General features: G+C 39.9%; 1 protein-coding gene across 1 annotated transcript in view; it reads right to left on the bottom strand.

Annotated features, from left to right (window-relative positions):
* LOC140226949 (paxillin-like) overlaps positions 1-17652 on the bottom strand; it is a 119958-nt gene that overhangs the window by 23578 nt on the left and 78728 nt on the right. The window contains exon 2 of the mRNA XM_072307379.1: positions 11009-11187. Within this exon, the coding sequence (XP_072163480.1) occupies positions 11009-11187 (179 nt within the window). The remainder of the gene's footprint in view (positions 1-11008; positions 11188-17652) is intronic.

Raw genomic sequence — 17652 nt, 5'->3', positions numbered from 1 at the left:
TATAATAATAAAACCTTGCAAGAATATCTCCCCAAACTGGGAATACAATCCTCCGCGGTGAAGTCACATTGACCTTCAACGAATGAAACGAGGCCTAGACAAAGATAGTCGTTAGGATGCGGCCTCCAAGATATCTTCGTGGTGGACTTCCAATCCCCTTCCATGATACCAGGAAGAGCAGGCCGCTCGTTGACAGGATGTTCGTGGGAGACGAGACCGGAAAACCCATCCCCGCAGTGTCCTGTTCAACTATCTTGTTATTATCAATGTCTCAAGCAAACAAGTTGGGAGTCCAACAGGATCCGATCGGTCGGATCACAGTGCGCACAGTCACCTTGCCACTATCGGCTGAGCGTGTGTGTGCGAACTAGGAGGAGTGTCGTGACAACCATTTCGATCTGTCATTGAATCTCTATGGACATTCATGAATAAAAAACTAGCTATTACAGCAGTTATGCTGATTCTCAGAATGAATACTGTACTATGAAATCCCCTGCCAAGATGTTATTTCTATTAATATATTTGCTTATCCTGACTTCACATGTCTCAGATATTACTTACTTTAAAATCAAAAACAAAACACTGCATTGCATAAACTTGTCATCCTACACTGTTGAAATAATAATCTCAATGATGCATGCAGCTGAAACTTGTACTTCCTTGAGGGAAAAAAAAAAGTAGAGAGAAATCAGTAGGTTATAGGGTGTATTAAAGCACTGAACATGCTTTGAAACTTGTACTACAAAGTTATGGTTGCTATTCACAACTGTGTGTATACTTCTGGAATCCTTTGTCCACTGGACAGTGGTGGGATTGGCCTTCAGTCATACCTGATTGTAAAAGAGGACATCCTTGGACTGCAAGAATTATCAGTTTGTCCTCTACATTCTTTCCAAAAATGGATCAAGTCAAGTGCCATGACCACAATCATTTGGGAAGGCCTTCTAATATCTGCCCTTCTCTTCACAGATAGCTCTATAATATGGTGCTAATGGCATAATTCAAGTTTGCATATCTGGTACTGAGGAAGGCAGATAAAGAATACTGCATTGTTTCCACACCATCTGGTCATGTGAGGGATCTTAAACAATTTTTTAATTTTTTAATAAGCTCTCCTTCCAAATCACTGTGCACATCCACACAAACCTGAAATGTTTTTTTCAAAAATCAACTCTTGCAACCCAGTTCGAAAACCTACAATTTCTCATGCATAGACACAAGAAAAACAATATGACAATCCGTATCACAATGCAAAAACTGATGCATTGTGATAATTTGCCTCACGCAGTACATGTAATGGGAATTAAAAAAAAAAACCCTCAAGCTTTTATGCAACACCATGTACTAGGTCCAAGCGCTGATCGTGTCTGTGGGTTCGAAGTGAGGGTGGCTAGAATCACACACTGGTCACTGTTTTAATAGAGAAGACCAGTGAGGAGAATTTTGCAGACAAATTAGTGTTTTGGCCATGTGTGAGTGACATAAAATAAAACTGATTCCTGCATTGCTGTGTAACAAATATATAAAAACCTGCTTGTGTGTGAAAGGGCCTTCTTTAATACTATACAGAGTATCGCCATTCTTTAAGAATAAAAATCATGTGAACTGCACTCACACTGCTAGGTCCCATGTGTGATATTATAGGAATTTCCTACTTTTGTTTTACATACAAATTATAAATGGCTTGTTTGTCAACTCCAATGATGCTTGGGGGATAACACATACATTGCACATTATTGCAGTCAACAAAAAAACTTTCGGTAGTTTTCTTTGAGAATATAAAATTTTGTTACCATAACCATGCCCGGGCAAAAATGCTACTGGCAGTAATTATCATTTTAGAAGCATCATTTTTATGAAGTAAAGAGCAGAGATGGGTATATTTCTGCATGATATGCCTCGGCGTTTCAAGGAGGTCTACCAGTATATTTGAACTAGTATCATTATTTCATCCCATTATTTGCAATTTATTGATGAACCATGTTAATGAAGGTCATGGGAAGATCCCTGGAATATTTAAAACAGCTGTGAGTCTGAATTTCTGAGTTTTTTTAACAGTCCTTTGGGGATCTTCTGGTCACTTTTATTTGCTCTGTTCATGTACTGTAAAAGCATGTTAGTAACATATCACTCTAAGCCAGGTAAAATGAACTTTGCATGACTTTAATATCACAGAATAACAGACATCAAATAACATGTATAAACAAAAAAAAAAACTCTAGCATTTCTATTTTCACATTTTATGGTTTTATGTCATGCAAAATGTGCAAATATTTCAGCATCACTAAAATTTCCTCTTTTACAGTATTCACACACTTGGTCCATATTGCTGATCTGAATGGCAGTGTACACTTGGATTTGACTTCACTAAGCTCTGCTCTGTAGCCTCTATAGGTCCATCTCAAGCCATAATCTCATCGATCCATGGATCCTTCATACACAGGGTTTTACTTCTGCAATGACTTTAGGAAGATTTTCTGCAGAAGACCACGACTGGCTGACTGCCAGGGATGACATTTTGAGGAGGAATCATCATATTCACACCTGAACAAACTTGAAGCATCTTTTCTTTGATCGAAACCACTAGCCTACCTCATTCCGACACACACACAAAATCAAGTTCCAATTTGACAGAAGACCGCAGGGTGAGGAAACAAACAGGCTATGATTACAGGCTGCCCTCGGTGTTCATGTTCTGACACAAACAACATTCTCCAAAAGTACATTCAATCTCCCCCTCCCCCCCCCCCCCCCAGCCACTTCTCCCCCCTCCCCTCATATTTTTTTTGGGAGGTGGTGGTAAGAATCCATGAGATCAAAGTTTGTCTGGACGCGATTGCTCTGAAATTGAATCTTTGTGGAATGTAGATCTTTGGGGGACCGAACAGAACCCCAAAGATGTGGGGAGAGCATCTGGGTAAATAGTGTGCTGAAAGACGACCCATCCTGACAAAATAGTGCGAATATCTAGTGGTGAAGGAGGCAACATGGCTTCCTAATGTACGACTGGCATACTCAGCTGTAGGATGATGCTAGCGAGATCCCATGCTGATGAAGCCATGCGTATTGTACATACCCAATGGCTCAATATAAGGCCTACGTATATCGTCAGCTGAGAAGCAGAAGGGCTTTATCAGTTATTTGGGGGAGTATTGAGTTATTGGTATCATGTTGTAAGAGCTCAATTTCCTTAACATTATGGTGTCAATTTTTAAATTATTTTCATTTTCTGTAAACTGTTGATGGCACTATTTTACCCTATAGGCCTATTTGGAATAATGCTTATAAATCTATCCACTTTTGATTGAATTAACTTTTTATTACATGAAAATTGATTGTTTTGTCCTTAAAGGGACTGTACAGTACTGGTGGAGGTAGGGATTCATGTTTTGAACATTCCTAAGTGAGATAATGAAAAGCCTCTTATGAAATATGAAAGAGCATGTAATTTTAAGAAGGATTCAACGTTTATTTGACGAAAATTGGTTTTCAGATGGCTGAGATATCCAAAAAAGTGCTAATAATAAAAGGCGACATGCCCAACTTTATTAGTATCTCTTTGTTTCACCTTGTTTTTGGATATCTCAGCCATTTCAAAACGGATTTTCATCGAATAAACTTTTGATACCCCTTAGAACCGCATGATCTTTGACATCTCACAGAGTGGTTTCTGAATATCTCACAAAACGTTAAAAGCTAAATCTTCACCTCGACCAGAACTGTACACACCCTTTAATAATGCTCACATCTTAGAATGCAATAGCGCTGATGATATTGTTGCCTTCTCTTGTCTTCAATGTACAGCTGGCAGGCAAGGGACATGATGGGGAATGATGGTCTTGGCCAATCTCTCAATCTAGGGGGTTCACAGGGCAGTTTCAATCATTTCAATCACGATCCAAATCATACTAATTAGAATGTTTTTGCTGTGTGAATGCTCAGCAAGCCAGAAATCAGTGATTCAGAATCCAAATCTTTCTATCTGTGCAGTCATTCCAAAATGATCGTGATGATTGCTGTGTGCCGTGTCCCATGGGAACTGTGATTATGAACATCAGTGTTTAAAAACCCACAATGATTATTTAACATGTAGATTGCAATCTAAATCTCACTCACTGCTGTCAGAACATGCCTTCTTTCTCTTTCTCTCAGGTGAAACAGCTTCTTTTTTCTACTTTTTTTTTCTTTTTTGGCAAACAACAGACAAGCGTCTTATTTTCTTTCACACCTTCTGCATGGATGGCACAGACAGCTGACCAGCAACTTACTGAGATGGGGGGAGGGAGAGAGGGGTATGGATGGGGAGAAATGACATTCCCTACATAATTTGATTAATGCATTGCTTATGGCAAAAGTGACATAACTATGCACTCAATGTCCCCATTCTAAGATTCCCTAGGCAGCCACAAATGTGTCACTGTTTGCTAGACTGACTCAGGCATGATGATTGAAATGAGATTTACAAGGACCACAACAAAGAAGAAGTTTGTGGGCGCCCAATTATCTTCAGAAGACTAGTCAATGGTCTCCAGTGTAGATGACCGATTATGTGATGTCTAAGACACACTTATTAGTCTCAACACTTTTGTGTGGCTTGAATTTTTGAAATGGAACATGGTTTTCTTTTGTTTACTAATAAAAGACAGATCCATATTTAAGTCGACAGTGATGACAAGATTCAATTTGCCTTACAATCTCTGATGACATGTTAATTTCTGGATATCTTTCCTTTCAGTTAGAGTTTTACTCTACCGTACACGTATTTCATTATCATTTACATCAGGCATACAAAACATTTGGCCTCATGCATTTGTATTGACATCAGCTTCTGGTATGAAGATAAACTGAACTCCTGAAAAGGCTCATGCCAGCTGCAGCAGTGCTATCCCTTTGAACAGAATTTTAAATGACTTTTCTGGATGTCAGGTGATAATGTACCTCTCTTAATGAACATCTTTAGACATTGGGAATGTGTCATAAGATGCAACACACTAATCACCCTCACTAGAGGTGAAACAATAGTGCTCAAAGGTGTGCACGTAAAAGCGTTCGTTGGTTGTCAGCGTTCCATGCCAGACTCGTAACACTCCACTTGCTGTTTACGCCAGTCTCCCTCTTTCTGCTTCACAGCTCCGCATCAGACGTAATCTGCGTGAAGATTGAAGACTCAGTCCACTACACACAAGACCTTGACAGTAAACTGATGTCAAAAGAAGCAGCCCTACAACAGTGCCCCCCCCCCCACACACACACATACATTGTAAAAGCAAAGAAACAAAAGTAAAACAACAAAAACTGACAAATAGACTGGTACAGCTGTTGTATTCAAAACCAATGATGTGTGTACAAAAACAGACTGCACACAACTTGTTTCTTTTTCCCTCTAAAGGACATTTCTATCCTGAGTTGAACAGTCAAAACTGGGATGTACACAAAAGGAGACAGTTGCAAAGATTCATTGGATGTAATGGAAGTCAAACCCATTTATGGAATGCTTTATTCAGAGACTAAAGTCTATGGGAGACACCATGTATTGTAAATCCTGCTATGAACATTGTAAAGCTTCTCACTATTTTGAAGCATATAGTGTCTTCAGCTCTTAATAGTTTTTTCCACAGCTTCATATTCACAAAACATAAGAGACTCTGGGTAGCATGTAGGACCAGATTTTCTTCTTTTTTTTTAAACTAAAAAAAAAAAAACACTATTAAACAGTGCTTGCAAGTCAAGTGTGGAAAGGGACATCTGCTACCTTTCCTTGCATGCATGCTTTCCTCATCTGCCGCTTTGAGTTGTGAGAGCTTTTCACTCGAGTTTCAGACACTATCCTCATGCAGCTTGATCGCCATGGTGACTCAATTCCTTTGCCGTGTTAGCTGCCATCCAGTCTTAGGGTGCGTTTATCTACAAATTTTCTGAGGCAGAATTACGATCCTCAATGCATTTGAGGCATTTTCGGGCGATAGATGAATGCAACCACTTTTTAAAAGTAAAGGCATTTTGAAATGTGCTTGGGACCACAATATATAGCCTTTCGGAGAGTAGATAAATGCAATGCCATTTTGAAACGTGTTTGCTCTCCGAGATGCAAGGTCAACTTCCATGTAGTATACAACCCGCAAGTTACAGCATGGGCCTCAGTTAACCTCTGCTTTTCGGGTCAAACTGCACAAAGCAGCTGCGGAGTGACAACACTTGAATCACGATTTGATGATGGTTACATAAACCCAGCACCCCGAGAATTGTGTTTTTCCAAACATGTTCGCAAATGCCATTTGAAACGTGATTCTCTCTCTCTCGAGTTATATAAACGCAGCCTTGGTCTCAATACATACAGCTATTGTACCATCAATTCCATCTCTGTAGTACCACGCTGCTGACTTCGACAGATGTCATTAATTGCATTACTATGCGCTAATTTCGGTTTCATGCTGCTGCACATGTTGTATGTGGCAAGGGTTCTTGGTTTTACAGTATTGAAACAAAACATCCGCAGGTCTAGAGCTCACTTGAGCATTGCACTTCGCCTTCACGGAACTTCACCTGATCCGACCTACTGTCTACGCTATAATTTTCGCGTGCATAAATTTTCGCGAATTGCCGATGTCACACATTTTCGCGAGTGGTTAAATTCGCGATTGGGGGACCGGAGAAAATATGAAGTGGCACAGAAAGTGTGAATTTTCACCTTACTAGCAACGAATGCTACCACAGCGACTGGGCTGTGTATACTAGAGATTCTAGTAAATTAGTTAGACGTGGACATGCTATATGTACGTAAACAAGCTTAGCCAGTATGGTCTGTTCGGTAAGCCGTAAAATGATCGTATCGTCAAGGCAAGGGATTCATTTTGGAAGGTAATATTTTCGCGTGTTGTTAATTTCGCGAATAGCTCCCGACTCGCGAAATTCGCGAAAATAAAACCCACGCGAAATATATAGCGTATACAGTATTTCGAAACTTCCTAGATACACTGAAAAATCCCTGGACAGTACCCTCCCAATTTTTCCGAGCGAAGATCCTCTCTTGCCGTGCCAATTTTGTCTGGATAAACTTAATGAATTTGGGTATTTAGGGGCCTACCTGAGGGCCACCTTTTGTGCCAGCACGACAATGTTCAAACTTGGATCTTTTCCCCTGGTGATAATTCCTGTCACGTTTGGTAAAATGTCATCATCCACTATCAAATGATGAAAATGTAAAAGTCATGAAAATTTACAAATTTAGAGTCATATGATGGCCAATCTCAGGGTCACCATGGGGGACACTATTGTCAGAAACCCTGCTCCCTTCACCCATGATTCCTAGTAAGTATGGTCAAATCCACCTATCTATTCTCCACCATCATCTGAATAGACTAAGATTCTTCCCCTGCCGATGATTAGCGCCAAGTTTGGTCAAAATCCAGCAACTTTCAGGAAGAATCTAGAAATGAAAAATTATGAAAATCTGCTAATTTTTGCATTCTTGGGCCTGTACCGAATGGGCCACTTTATGGGGCATCACTAACATTTGTACAAACTATGCCCACCCCCCCCCCTCCCTCCCCCACTCCATTGATGATTCCTGCCTAATTTGATTAGAATGTGGCCCCAGTTTCGATATAATAAGAAAATCATTAAAATTTGCTAATTTGGGATATTTTGGCCCTGTGCTAAGAGACCTCTTGGGGTCACCACCATTTGTTCAAACTTTAAACCCCTCCCCAACTGATGATTCCTGCCAAGTTTGGTAAATATCTAGCCACCAATTTTCAAGAAGAAGATGAAATCATGAAAAAGATTACCAACAACGGACGATGAACAATTGTAATAGCTCAAGGCTTAAATGAGTTAAAAAAAAAAAACCTAGTTAAAAAACACCTGTTTCTGCATCAAATAGGCCTACATCATTTAGAGACTTATGAAGGACTGGAAAATGTGACTGATTGTGTTACAAATGGTACAAATGGTACTTTAGATGTTGTTTTAGAAATATATCAAATGCTGTCATCTTTCACTTTCCAATATTTATGGCTACCTGACGATCCAGACTTCAAAAGCATAAAGGCTTCTTTTCCTCATGCTTTGATTTGAAAGCAGGACAGCTTGGGTGACCTGATGACATCATTCTGTCCTGTCCAACCTGTCCAAGATTCAAGGGGGGGGGGGGGGGGGGGGGTAGGAACTTACCAGGGAGCAGACATCCTTACACTGCTACATGGATTCAAAATCAGTGCAGCTACTAGGTGATATAAAATGAAATATATTTTAGACAATTTTCTCGTCCAAAGGTGCCACTAGATTGCACCGCTAATCAGCATGCAGACGTGATAAATTGTCGTGCAGCTGCCATTGCTGCTGCACGTCAGCACTGCTGTTGCGTCGTCTTCCGCCGCCGCCTGCTTTTTGATCTGCCGCGTTGCGTTGCCGCTGATTACCCCTTACACGGAGACAAATTTCTGCAGGTATGCGCTAATGGGCAGCCGCGCTCTGACATTTGATCACCGCCCTCGCGGGATTTCGAGTGAGCTGTTTACGACTCTGCAGACGATGCACCAGACTAGATAAGAGGTGAAGACGGAATTGTTTACAATTTGCAGGAGGTGAGATTAGAGAGTGGTGTCTTTTATTGGACGGAATCACTTTCTCTTTTGATCTATCTATGCAGGATACAAAATAACTCTCTCCTGGCAAAGGTCAAATTAGTAGAGTACTGATTAGTCTCTCTTTTCAGATAATCAATCAATTTTCCACATGCTCTCTGGGGGGAAGAGAAAAATATCAAAATACCCACTAATGACTGGTTGAAATGAACTTGTATATCTTGACCAGAAAAGCAAGTTTTTGGAAGCCATCAATAACTTATTGAAAACCTTCTCAGTCCTTGTACACATATAAATAAAAGGCACATAAGTATGGGCCTTCCTTCATTAAACTTGAATCATCGAGCTATGTCAAGTGGAATCGAAACAACAACTGACAAATTACAGCAACTGACTGGGTTTTGTATTATTGACAAATGAACTTTACTCTCTTTTTTTTTTTTAATACATGAATGTGACTTTCCTTTGCTCTACGATAGAGAGTATGAATTGCTTCATGGAACAATAGAATATCATCAGTGACTGTCACAATATACCACCTAAACAAGCTGTATTTTGAGCAGCAGAAGAGATTTCTTTATTTTTTTTTTCTCTTTCAAAGTCCCGCAGGCCATGATGTGACAATAAAGCGTAATGCCACCTGAAGGTCAACATCTCATGATATCTTCCACTGCACTTTGTCAAAACTTGTCATCGGATCAGAAGCGACAACGAGAGGTGATGCTGGAATGCTGTGGTCACAGATTTTGGTCTTAACTGCCTCACCTCCATTTGGCACAGGTCAACTTGTATCACATGATGTGTGCTTCAGCATACAGTGAGAGATGCTTGGGGAGAAAACGCTTTCTTTTCCTTTAATATTCTGAAATTTTCATGAGCATTTCCAGGAATCTGGAAGGAAAGCTCCCTAATGTGTCATTATAAGTTACCCCCCCCCCCTATAAACATTACCAATGTAGTCCATTTTTGAAATCTCATTTCTACAAATTTACTTTTCAACATAAACTTTGCTATTAAAAAGACCATATGATTTAAATTGCTGCACAGATCAGGCTTGATGAGTTTGAACTTCTTTCTTCTCAATTTCCAAATTCTTGTGGGGTAGGACACTAATTTTTCAGACTTTCCTCAGATAGGCAATAATTCACAAACTCCATCAATTCTGAAAGGCAGTAGTGGAATGAAAAAAGGGGGGGGGGGAGAAACCCATAGAAAAACATCCCCAAAACATTGTGATCAAAGCAAAGTCACACCACAGGTCCCTGTGGAACATGAGTCATCATACGCCTTCTTCAATTATTACGTGCCTTGCTCTACTAATGGGTGTTCATGTTGGCAATGATGCTAAAAAAGGAATGCAATTCATTCAAGCTAGAATAAGATGGATGTCTTATTTATTTAATGGAGTGCTACCATTCTCTCATCCCTGTGAATTCTCCATGGCTTCTCACGAAGACATTATCCTTGTAGTCAGGATGATCTTTGAAGATGTCTTTCTGTATTTAAATAAGAAATGGTCTCCTTGGTTGGGGCAACAGTGGAGGATGATTAAAAAATGACTAGAAGAGTCCATTTTTACTTATTTTCACTTTATACTCTCACTCACTTTCAACCCTCCTAATCCCCTCCAGTGAACATTTGGTTGATGGCGTAAGTTTTCCAAAAATCTTGAGACATTGTGAAGGAATGTAAAATTGAAATTGTTCTGATTGACAACTGGCTGATGTACTCAGGTTTTCATGCAAGGTTGCCAACATTCACCCATCAAAACCTGGAAGATTAGAAAAATTAAACGAGAACTTACCAGTTTGAAGTTTGATCTTTATTTTATGAGGGAGTTGGAGTATGACCTGCCTGATAGTAGGGTTGTTTCCCTAGTAATTCCGCACATAATGCCCTGATATTTTGACATTTCTCATGTGGGAGCGTTATGGTCATGCTTTCCGAATCCAAGATAAACCCCAAGAAATGGAGCTGTTGCTGAGGCTCTAGAATAGATTTCTCTGAATGACTGCGGGCTCTCACTGTGAGTTCTTGCGTAAACTCACGAAATAAAATCCAAAGAGCGATCAGGAAGATACTTATGTGTTTAGTAATGCAAATTCACGGGCAAAATAAAATTAGGGAGATTTGCATATTTTCTTATCCAGGCATTCTAGAAGAAATACTGAAGTTTTCAGGAAGCCTCCTGCAGAATGAGGGAAACTTGGTTGCTCTGTTGATGTCTTACGAAAGAAAAACTCCAATCCTTCAGACTAACTGAGCTCAAATATTAATTCAGGCCTTGAAATGCAAGATTAGGTTTAAGTGCACACAAAGCTGAACTATGATTGGTCAATCTGCTTTCAATTCAAGAAAGGCACGCAAGACTGATGGATGGACTAGAACGCTGTCTGGGTTGTTAATCAGTAACCTGGACTTACCGGGCTCAAATGAGTCGGTGACGGTGAAAATCCGTTGGGGATCTCGGAGTAGATTGGGGAGACGGGTGTCTGCGGTGAGAGCGCCCCCCTGGGGTAGGAGTAAGGAGAGTCTTGGATGTTCTTCCCCCGGTTCTCCTTCAGTTGGATCCTCGTCGACTCGAGGTCCGCTAGAAGAGCGTCTGTAAGGGGTGGAACAGGAGGAGATAAAACACATTAACTCTCTTGGTGCCACTGCCTCGATACACCCTTGCTACTCCACACGGTATTTTGGCCCTTGGCAGTGATGAAGTTAAACTGAAAACTTAACAGCAAGGTGGCAGACTATGGTGCATCTATCCACATGCAACCACTTTATAATCAAATTGCCAGTACAATGACTTCACGGAGATATCAGACTTGACAAAATAGTTCGAAATCATTAGCATTTTAGAAGATTCCATAACACATAATGGAAGAGTAAAAGGTACCCTTTCCCCTCCAGAAAAGAAGAAAAGAGATGATTTTCTTCAAAGCAAATACTTTTTAATGTATAATAATTTCTGATCATTTTTCATTCACTGATGTAGAATATCTAAAAAGACTATGAAAACAGTAAAAATTGCAACATTTTCATACTGCAGTATTCAATAACATCTCTTTTTTCACTGAAAATAAAAAATCATAATTATAGGAGAATGAATGACAACAAGCTGAATAATATACGCATCATTAGAACAGGTATTTATGTACGTATCTATTACCTATATTTAGTTAGTCACTCATCATCAAGCTAAATAATACAATTGTCAGACTACACATATATGACAAAAATTTACAGATCATTCACTTTTGCACCTTCAACCAAGGAAGGAGGTTAAGTGATCATGGGTGTTGGTTTGTCTGTTTGCAAAATAACTCAAAAACTTAGGAATGGATTTTAAACCGTTGAGGACGAGTCCAAAGTATACTTGGGCAAGTGTCTCTGGGAAATACAAAATCAGTCCGTCCTAAATGGGTGAATGAAACTTGCAGGAAAAGTTGATAATGACACAACAGATGAATAAATTTTGGTAGTGATCCATTTTTTTTTTTTTTTTTTTTGGGGGGGAAGCATTTTTTAAAAATATTTTGGCATCTAATATCAATGAACTTGGGAGAAGCTGCGCTTGATGGAGATTTACATACGCGCACTAAAGAGCTCGCTCTGCTTGGGCAAGGCATTGCGCACCTGGAAGCTGATGACGTAAACAAAGGGCTTCTTTATTGGGAAATTGCATGCATGTATGGGCGGAAATGGGTTGCCGGCTTGGCGGAGGTCTTCAAGTGCTTTTCTAGTTGATTTATTGATTATCCCAACTACACATAGGTGACAAAAATTGGCAGATCATTCATATTTGATTTATTCAGTATCATCTTAAGTAATATTGTATATTCATTATGTGCCATTGCAGTATCTATCATAGGGCAGTTATACATTACTCAGTAGGCTTAGTGATACATTCATTGGCACATTTATTGTCAGACTACATACTGTATATGCCATATATTTTGGGAGTAAAGCATGTAATATTTCACAAATGAGACTTGCAAGGCAGTTTTATGCATGGTTGAATTCATGATCAAGAACCGCATTGACAGAATGAGAGAGAAGTATTATCGCTTCTGACAAGAGTAGCTGGCAATTTCCCACCTTCAAGAAGGTATACGACGCATTGGATGTTTTGGGAGGAATTATTTTCATAAGCTGGTAGTTCCGCAGAAATAAGTCAATTTGCGGGATTTGCAAAAATAAAAACATTTGAAAACATACAGTATATATTTGGGTACATAATTTGCAAGATTGAATAACAGACTTTAATTTGTGCTTCCTTTATACTTCATGACTAAATTTCTGTTTTTCTTTGATGTTTTCATGCCACAGTCTATTGTGTGTTGTCCACTGATGATAAAATTCCTTTGTCTCGACATGTGGCTTTAGAGAGGACAATCGTATTACAACTTAAATCCCAAACAGCCCTCAAAGTTGACTTAAAGGATATAGCATGACAATCTCCCATGCTCAAAACTGTGACTTTGACAAAAGGGAGAACTTCACATTAAGGATGGTGGTAACACTTTTTTTTTTTGAAGTATTGACACAGAATTATCTACACCCCCAACCACCAGGAATATGTTTGTTGAACCAACATTGTACATCCAGTCACTGGGGGTCACATACCAGAAGCTTGCACAAACATTTCCGTTCATTATTGAATGTTGTGGCCTTTGATGAATCGTGTTAATTCCATGTGCATGCATATTCCAGAGAGGGAAAAGTATAAGAGGGTGGGGCTAAAGTGGAAGGGAGGGGAGTACCGGTACTAGCTGGGGGTGGAGGTGTTATACAAGGGATATTGCTTTGCAAAGTGCGGTCGTTATGGCTAGTCCATTTCCCAAAGCATTGAACAAGACAGCATTTGCTGGTGAGACTGCAGAAACACTATCTTGGTCTTTTGGCTCTATGAAAATCTACAGCTCTGAAGGTCTCATACGATATAGGCCTGTATACTGATGACTTGTGTGCTTCAAATGTGTAGATCCTATAAACACCAAACACAAGCACAATCTCGTGTTGTGATAGTGTAGCTGTCCTATGAGTGATGTGATGGTGACTTCATGAGGTTGCTAAAAAAAAAAAAATCTGATCAATATGACAACTGAGGAGCTATTTCAGTGTTAGAACACTGGCTTCCAATATGAACTTTGGTGGAAGTACAAACTTCAGACTCGCTTTCAAAAGCTGGATCATGATATCACATTTAGGAAGAAATGTTATTATTAATGTTACAGGAATAAAAGAAAGTCACAGTCAAGTGCCACTAGGCCTATCACACAATATACCACGAGACACAATATGCCCATGCCCTCCAGCAATAGAGCAAGCTAATAATCAATCTCCATGGCTAATTGAAACTCCAATTAATCTCCCCTTCATCACAGACAATGTACATAAATGGTAGGATAGCATGACATATTCCTTCAGTCATCAACTGCAGTCTCAAGGCTAACTGCTCATACACGTAGTTCGTTTACTTTTAAAGTACATGATCACATGCATTCAGTTCCATTCAGATATCAAAACAAGTAAAATCCTATCAAAAGGATATCTATGAACACCAATGACATTGCATACCATATAATTAAAATCATTTGTTCAAAGATTTTGTCTAGATCAATGAGTAAATTGCAACTTTGACCGTAATGCACATGAAATACACCACCAACCACAATCTCTTTTAATGCAAAAGATTTAAAAAAAAAAAAACTGCGTTCACACTCTGCATTTCAAGAAGAGTGTTCCAATTGATTTGATCGTAATTTGAATGACCAGGGTACATTCGAAAACCACCACTAGTGCAGACCTGCTAGAATAAAACAGCCCACTCATGAGTGATTATATGCACCAAAGTGTACGGTCAATTGGTAACATTCAACTCTGGTTGAGGTTCTTCAACTGCACATTACTGCAGACAAAACTGTCCACAATTTGCTACAGGGATTTCCAAATTTTATTTGAGTTGGGCCAGCTCTCCAATTGCATGATCTCTCCATGCTACTGGGTGTTTAACCCTTTAGCAACTGAAGATTATGTACGTATAAAAATGGCCTTTTGTTCCCTGGAAGGTACAGCAATATTGATACTCTCATTTCGGCAACATTCTAAAGCATGCAAAATAACTCACTGCATGTTTACTTTTGTAAATTATAAGTTATGTTTATTTGAAAGCCTATTAAGACTTTACCAAGAGAGTAGTGTGTCAAACAAGTAATTTTGACATATTTTTGTTGACCTTTGACCTTGTATGTAATCATATATCTATAATGAAAAAAGAAAAAATGGTAAAACATAAAACTATTTAAAAAAAAAGTGGATGAGCAGTTTCGGGCAGTTCAGTTACTAATGGGTTAAGACCTGTTACAGCACAACACATTCTCTGAAAACCAGATGACCAAATGTGACTGTGCACCTCAAAACGAACATAAAGTCGCACACACTGATTTTGCGTGAGGACTGAAAATAAGTGAAATGGGTCAACCTAGCCGAACTTGACTTTTTCATATTTTCTGAAAGAGCGGGTCTTCTTTTACATTATGCTAAAATTTGGTATCATAAGAAGGGCAGGAAAGTGTGTTTTTTAGCAGTTTATCTCGAACATTTTTGGTAGAATATGTGATTAGGTGTGTCTTTAGAATCCCTTTTTCATTTCTGAAAAACCTTGTCCACACACTTCACTTTCAACTCTAATAAGTTTTGAAAGGATAGTGCTACTGCTTTGAAAGTTGGCATTAATTATGGACAGAATGTGTTAATGAGGCATGCTTAATTTCAGTTTAATTTGATAATCCCTTCATTGTTGTTACTCTGGTGGTTTACTTCCTGTTTTTTGTCCCATCCATCACACCGCCAGCACGGTTTGGTAAAGATTAAGCGCTTGAATAGACACTGTACTTCAGAGCCTCTTTTCTCAGTTCACACTTTTCCTGAGTTTGTGCTTTCTTTCCAATATTTAGATAGGTTAGCAGAGTCCATTTGATTTGAGTTATACATCATTTTAAAGCTTAAAGTCTGCTCTTTCAGAATATGGTCTTAACTAAAAATTCATGTCTGGCGACTTTTTGTTTGTTTTGAGGTGCAGGGTCACAAATTATCTATTCAAGTACCTCAATAGACCAGTTTACTAACATTCAAATTTTTGGATGTTTCTTCCATCCTTACATAGCAACAAGCTATTCTGTTAACCTACACCTCAAAATCACCTCTCATTACCTGGAATCCAGTTTCCATGTAGTTGCTGCTACGTCAGGCAAACCTTGGGCAAGCTTTCAGGTTGTCAAGAACAACCACTGTCAGAAAGGCATGCATACCATTTTATAATGTTTTAGTAAACCAGTATATTCAGAGCTAAAATTTGCCATAGAATCATTGACTTTGGCATGGTCGGTATGTCAGTTTGGAAAGTGGTCCTCTGATTTCAAACGATGTACTATACTATGGCACTGTGATCTTCCTTCATTACCTTGCCACTCAAGACGCAGGAATGCTATGATGGCATTTCGGAGGAATGCGCAATTGACGAGGCGGAGAATCTGAGCCGCGGCCAATTTGCTGGGAAGCGGAGAGAGGAGCGTGGAGTTGTGTTTCAATCAAACAGGACAGGGTTACACTTTAATGGCTATCATCTTCCTGAACAGTCGGATAAACCCTCTACAGCAAATGGCAGTCACTGGTACGGACGTTAACTCCTCCTAAACCAGATAAGCTGATTGTGTCTTGGGCAAAGCACACACTAGGCGTGTCTTCATCAGCCCGAAGTTCAAACTAGCGGGACATTTTGCGGTCTTAGAAAATAGCCCGATAGAGCGAATGAGCGTCTTCATCAGCTCGAACAGCCTACTTCGGGAAATTAGTCCGAAAAATTGACGCATGCGCACTTTGCATCATTACTCTGCCTAGCTCGCTGTTCGAAAGTGGATTTCCCGCTCAAAATCTCCTGTAACACCGTATGTACGATACTACAACCAGGGGGGTGAGCAGTACAGCAAATTCTCTCCAAAGGGATATTAATAACGCTACTCTTCTGTCCAGTGACACATCTTATATGAAATGAACGAATTGCAATGTTTAAACAAATCCAGAATACACACAATCTGCAAGAATCTTTAGCTAGGGTAGAGTGGACCAGAAGAAGAAGTTTACAAAAAACGGCTAGCATGCACGAAATCACCTCCCTGGTTTTAAAGATGTCAACAACAGTAGGCCTAGTACACACATGTGATTCTTGAATACGCCGTGAGTGTATGCACTATACACAATCACTATAGCTTGTACATGCGCTTTCAATAGCCAGCTGGCTGACCAGAAGCGTGGAGGGATTGAGAAAATTTCGGGCTGATGGAGACGCACCCGAAATAGCGCTCTAGTTCACGAACTAGACCAAGATTTCGGGGGAAATTTTCCCGATCAAATAGCGCGCTATTTGCGTCTTCACTACACAGATAGCGCGCTATCTTGACATCGGACTAGTTTGGTAACCGCAAGATAGCGCGCTATTTTGAAACTTCGGGCTGATGAAGACACGCCTACTGACAGCGCCGACTCTGCTCACTGAAGAGCAAAGAGTTAATAGGCTGACAAAATTGGCATGGTTGTTGGCGGCCGACTGGCCATGAGCAGAGAACATCTGGATTGCCACGCCAGAGATGACCAGGCAAAATGCCTCGACCTCTTAGGCACATTAAAGGCCAGCGAACTGATGATCTTAATTCGCCATTAGCAGCGAAACAGGCTTTCAAGGCCAGTGCCTGTTTTTCCATTGAATGTACAAATACCTGTACATACCACTCTGTGTATAACCACACTTCCCTCCATGTTTGATTGAAATTGAAGTCCTCAGTAGAGAGTTATTCAAGTTTTGTAGCGTTATGGACGGACGACGTGAGGACAGACGCCACAGGTGATCCCTTAGTCTCCCCGCACCTCCGGTGGGCTCGACAAAAATCCCAACCTGATTTTCCACAAAGAACGTATTTCACCACTATACTGTACATGCATGCACTGAAGCTAGACACTCCATTTTATATGCAACGAGACATGAATCAATTGCCTTACTTTCTGCGAGGCGGAT

Source organism: Diadema setosum, chromosome 4 (assembly GCF_964275005.1).
Source record: "Diadema setosum chromosome 4, eeDiaSeto1, whole genome shotgun sequence".
In the NCBI taxonomy this organism is placed as follows: Eukaryota; Metazoa; Echinodermata; class Echinoidea; order Diadematoida; family Diadematidae; genus Diadema; species Diadema setosum.
The sequence above is the reverse complement of the archived record's forward strand: the minus strand, read 5'-3'. Positions and strand labels throughout refer to the sequence as shown.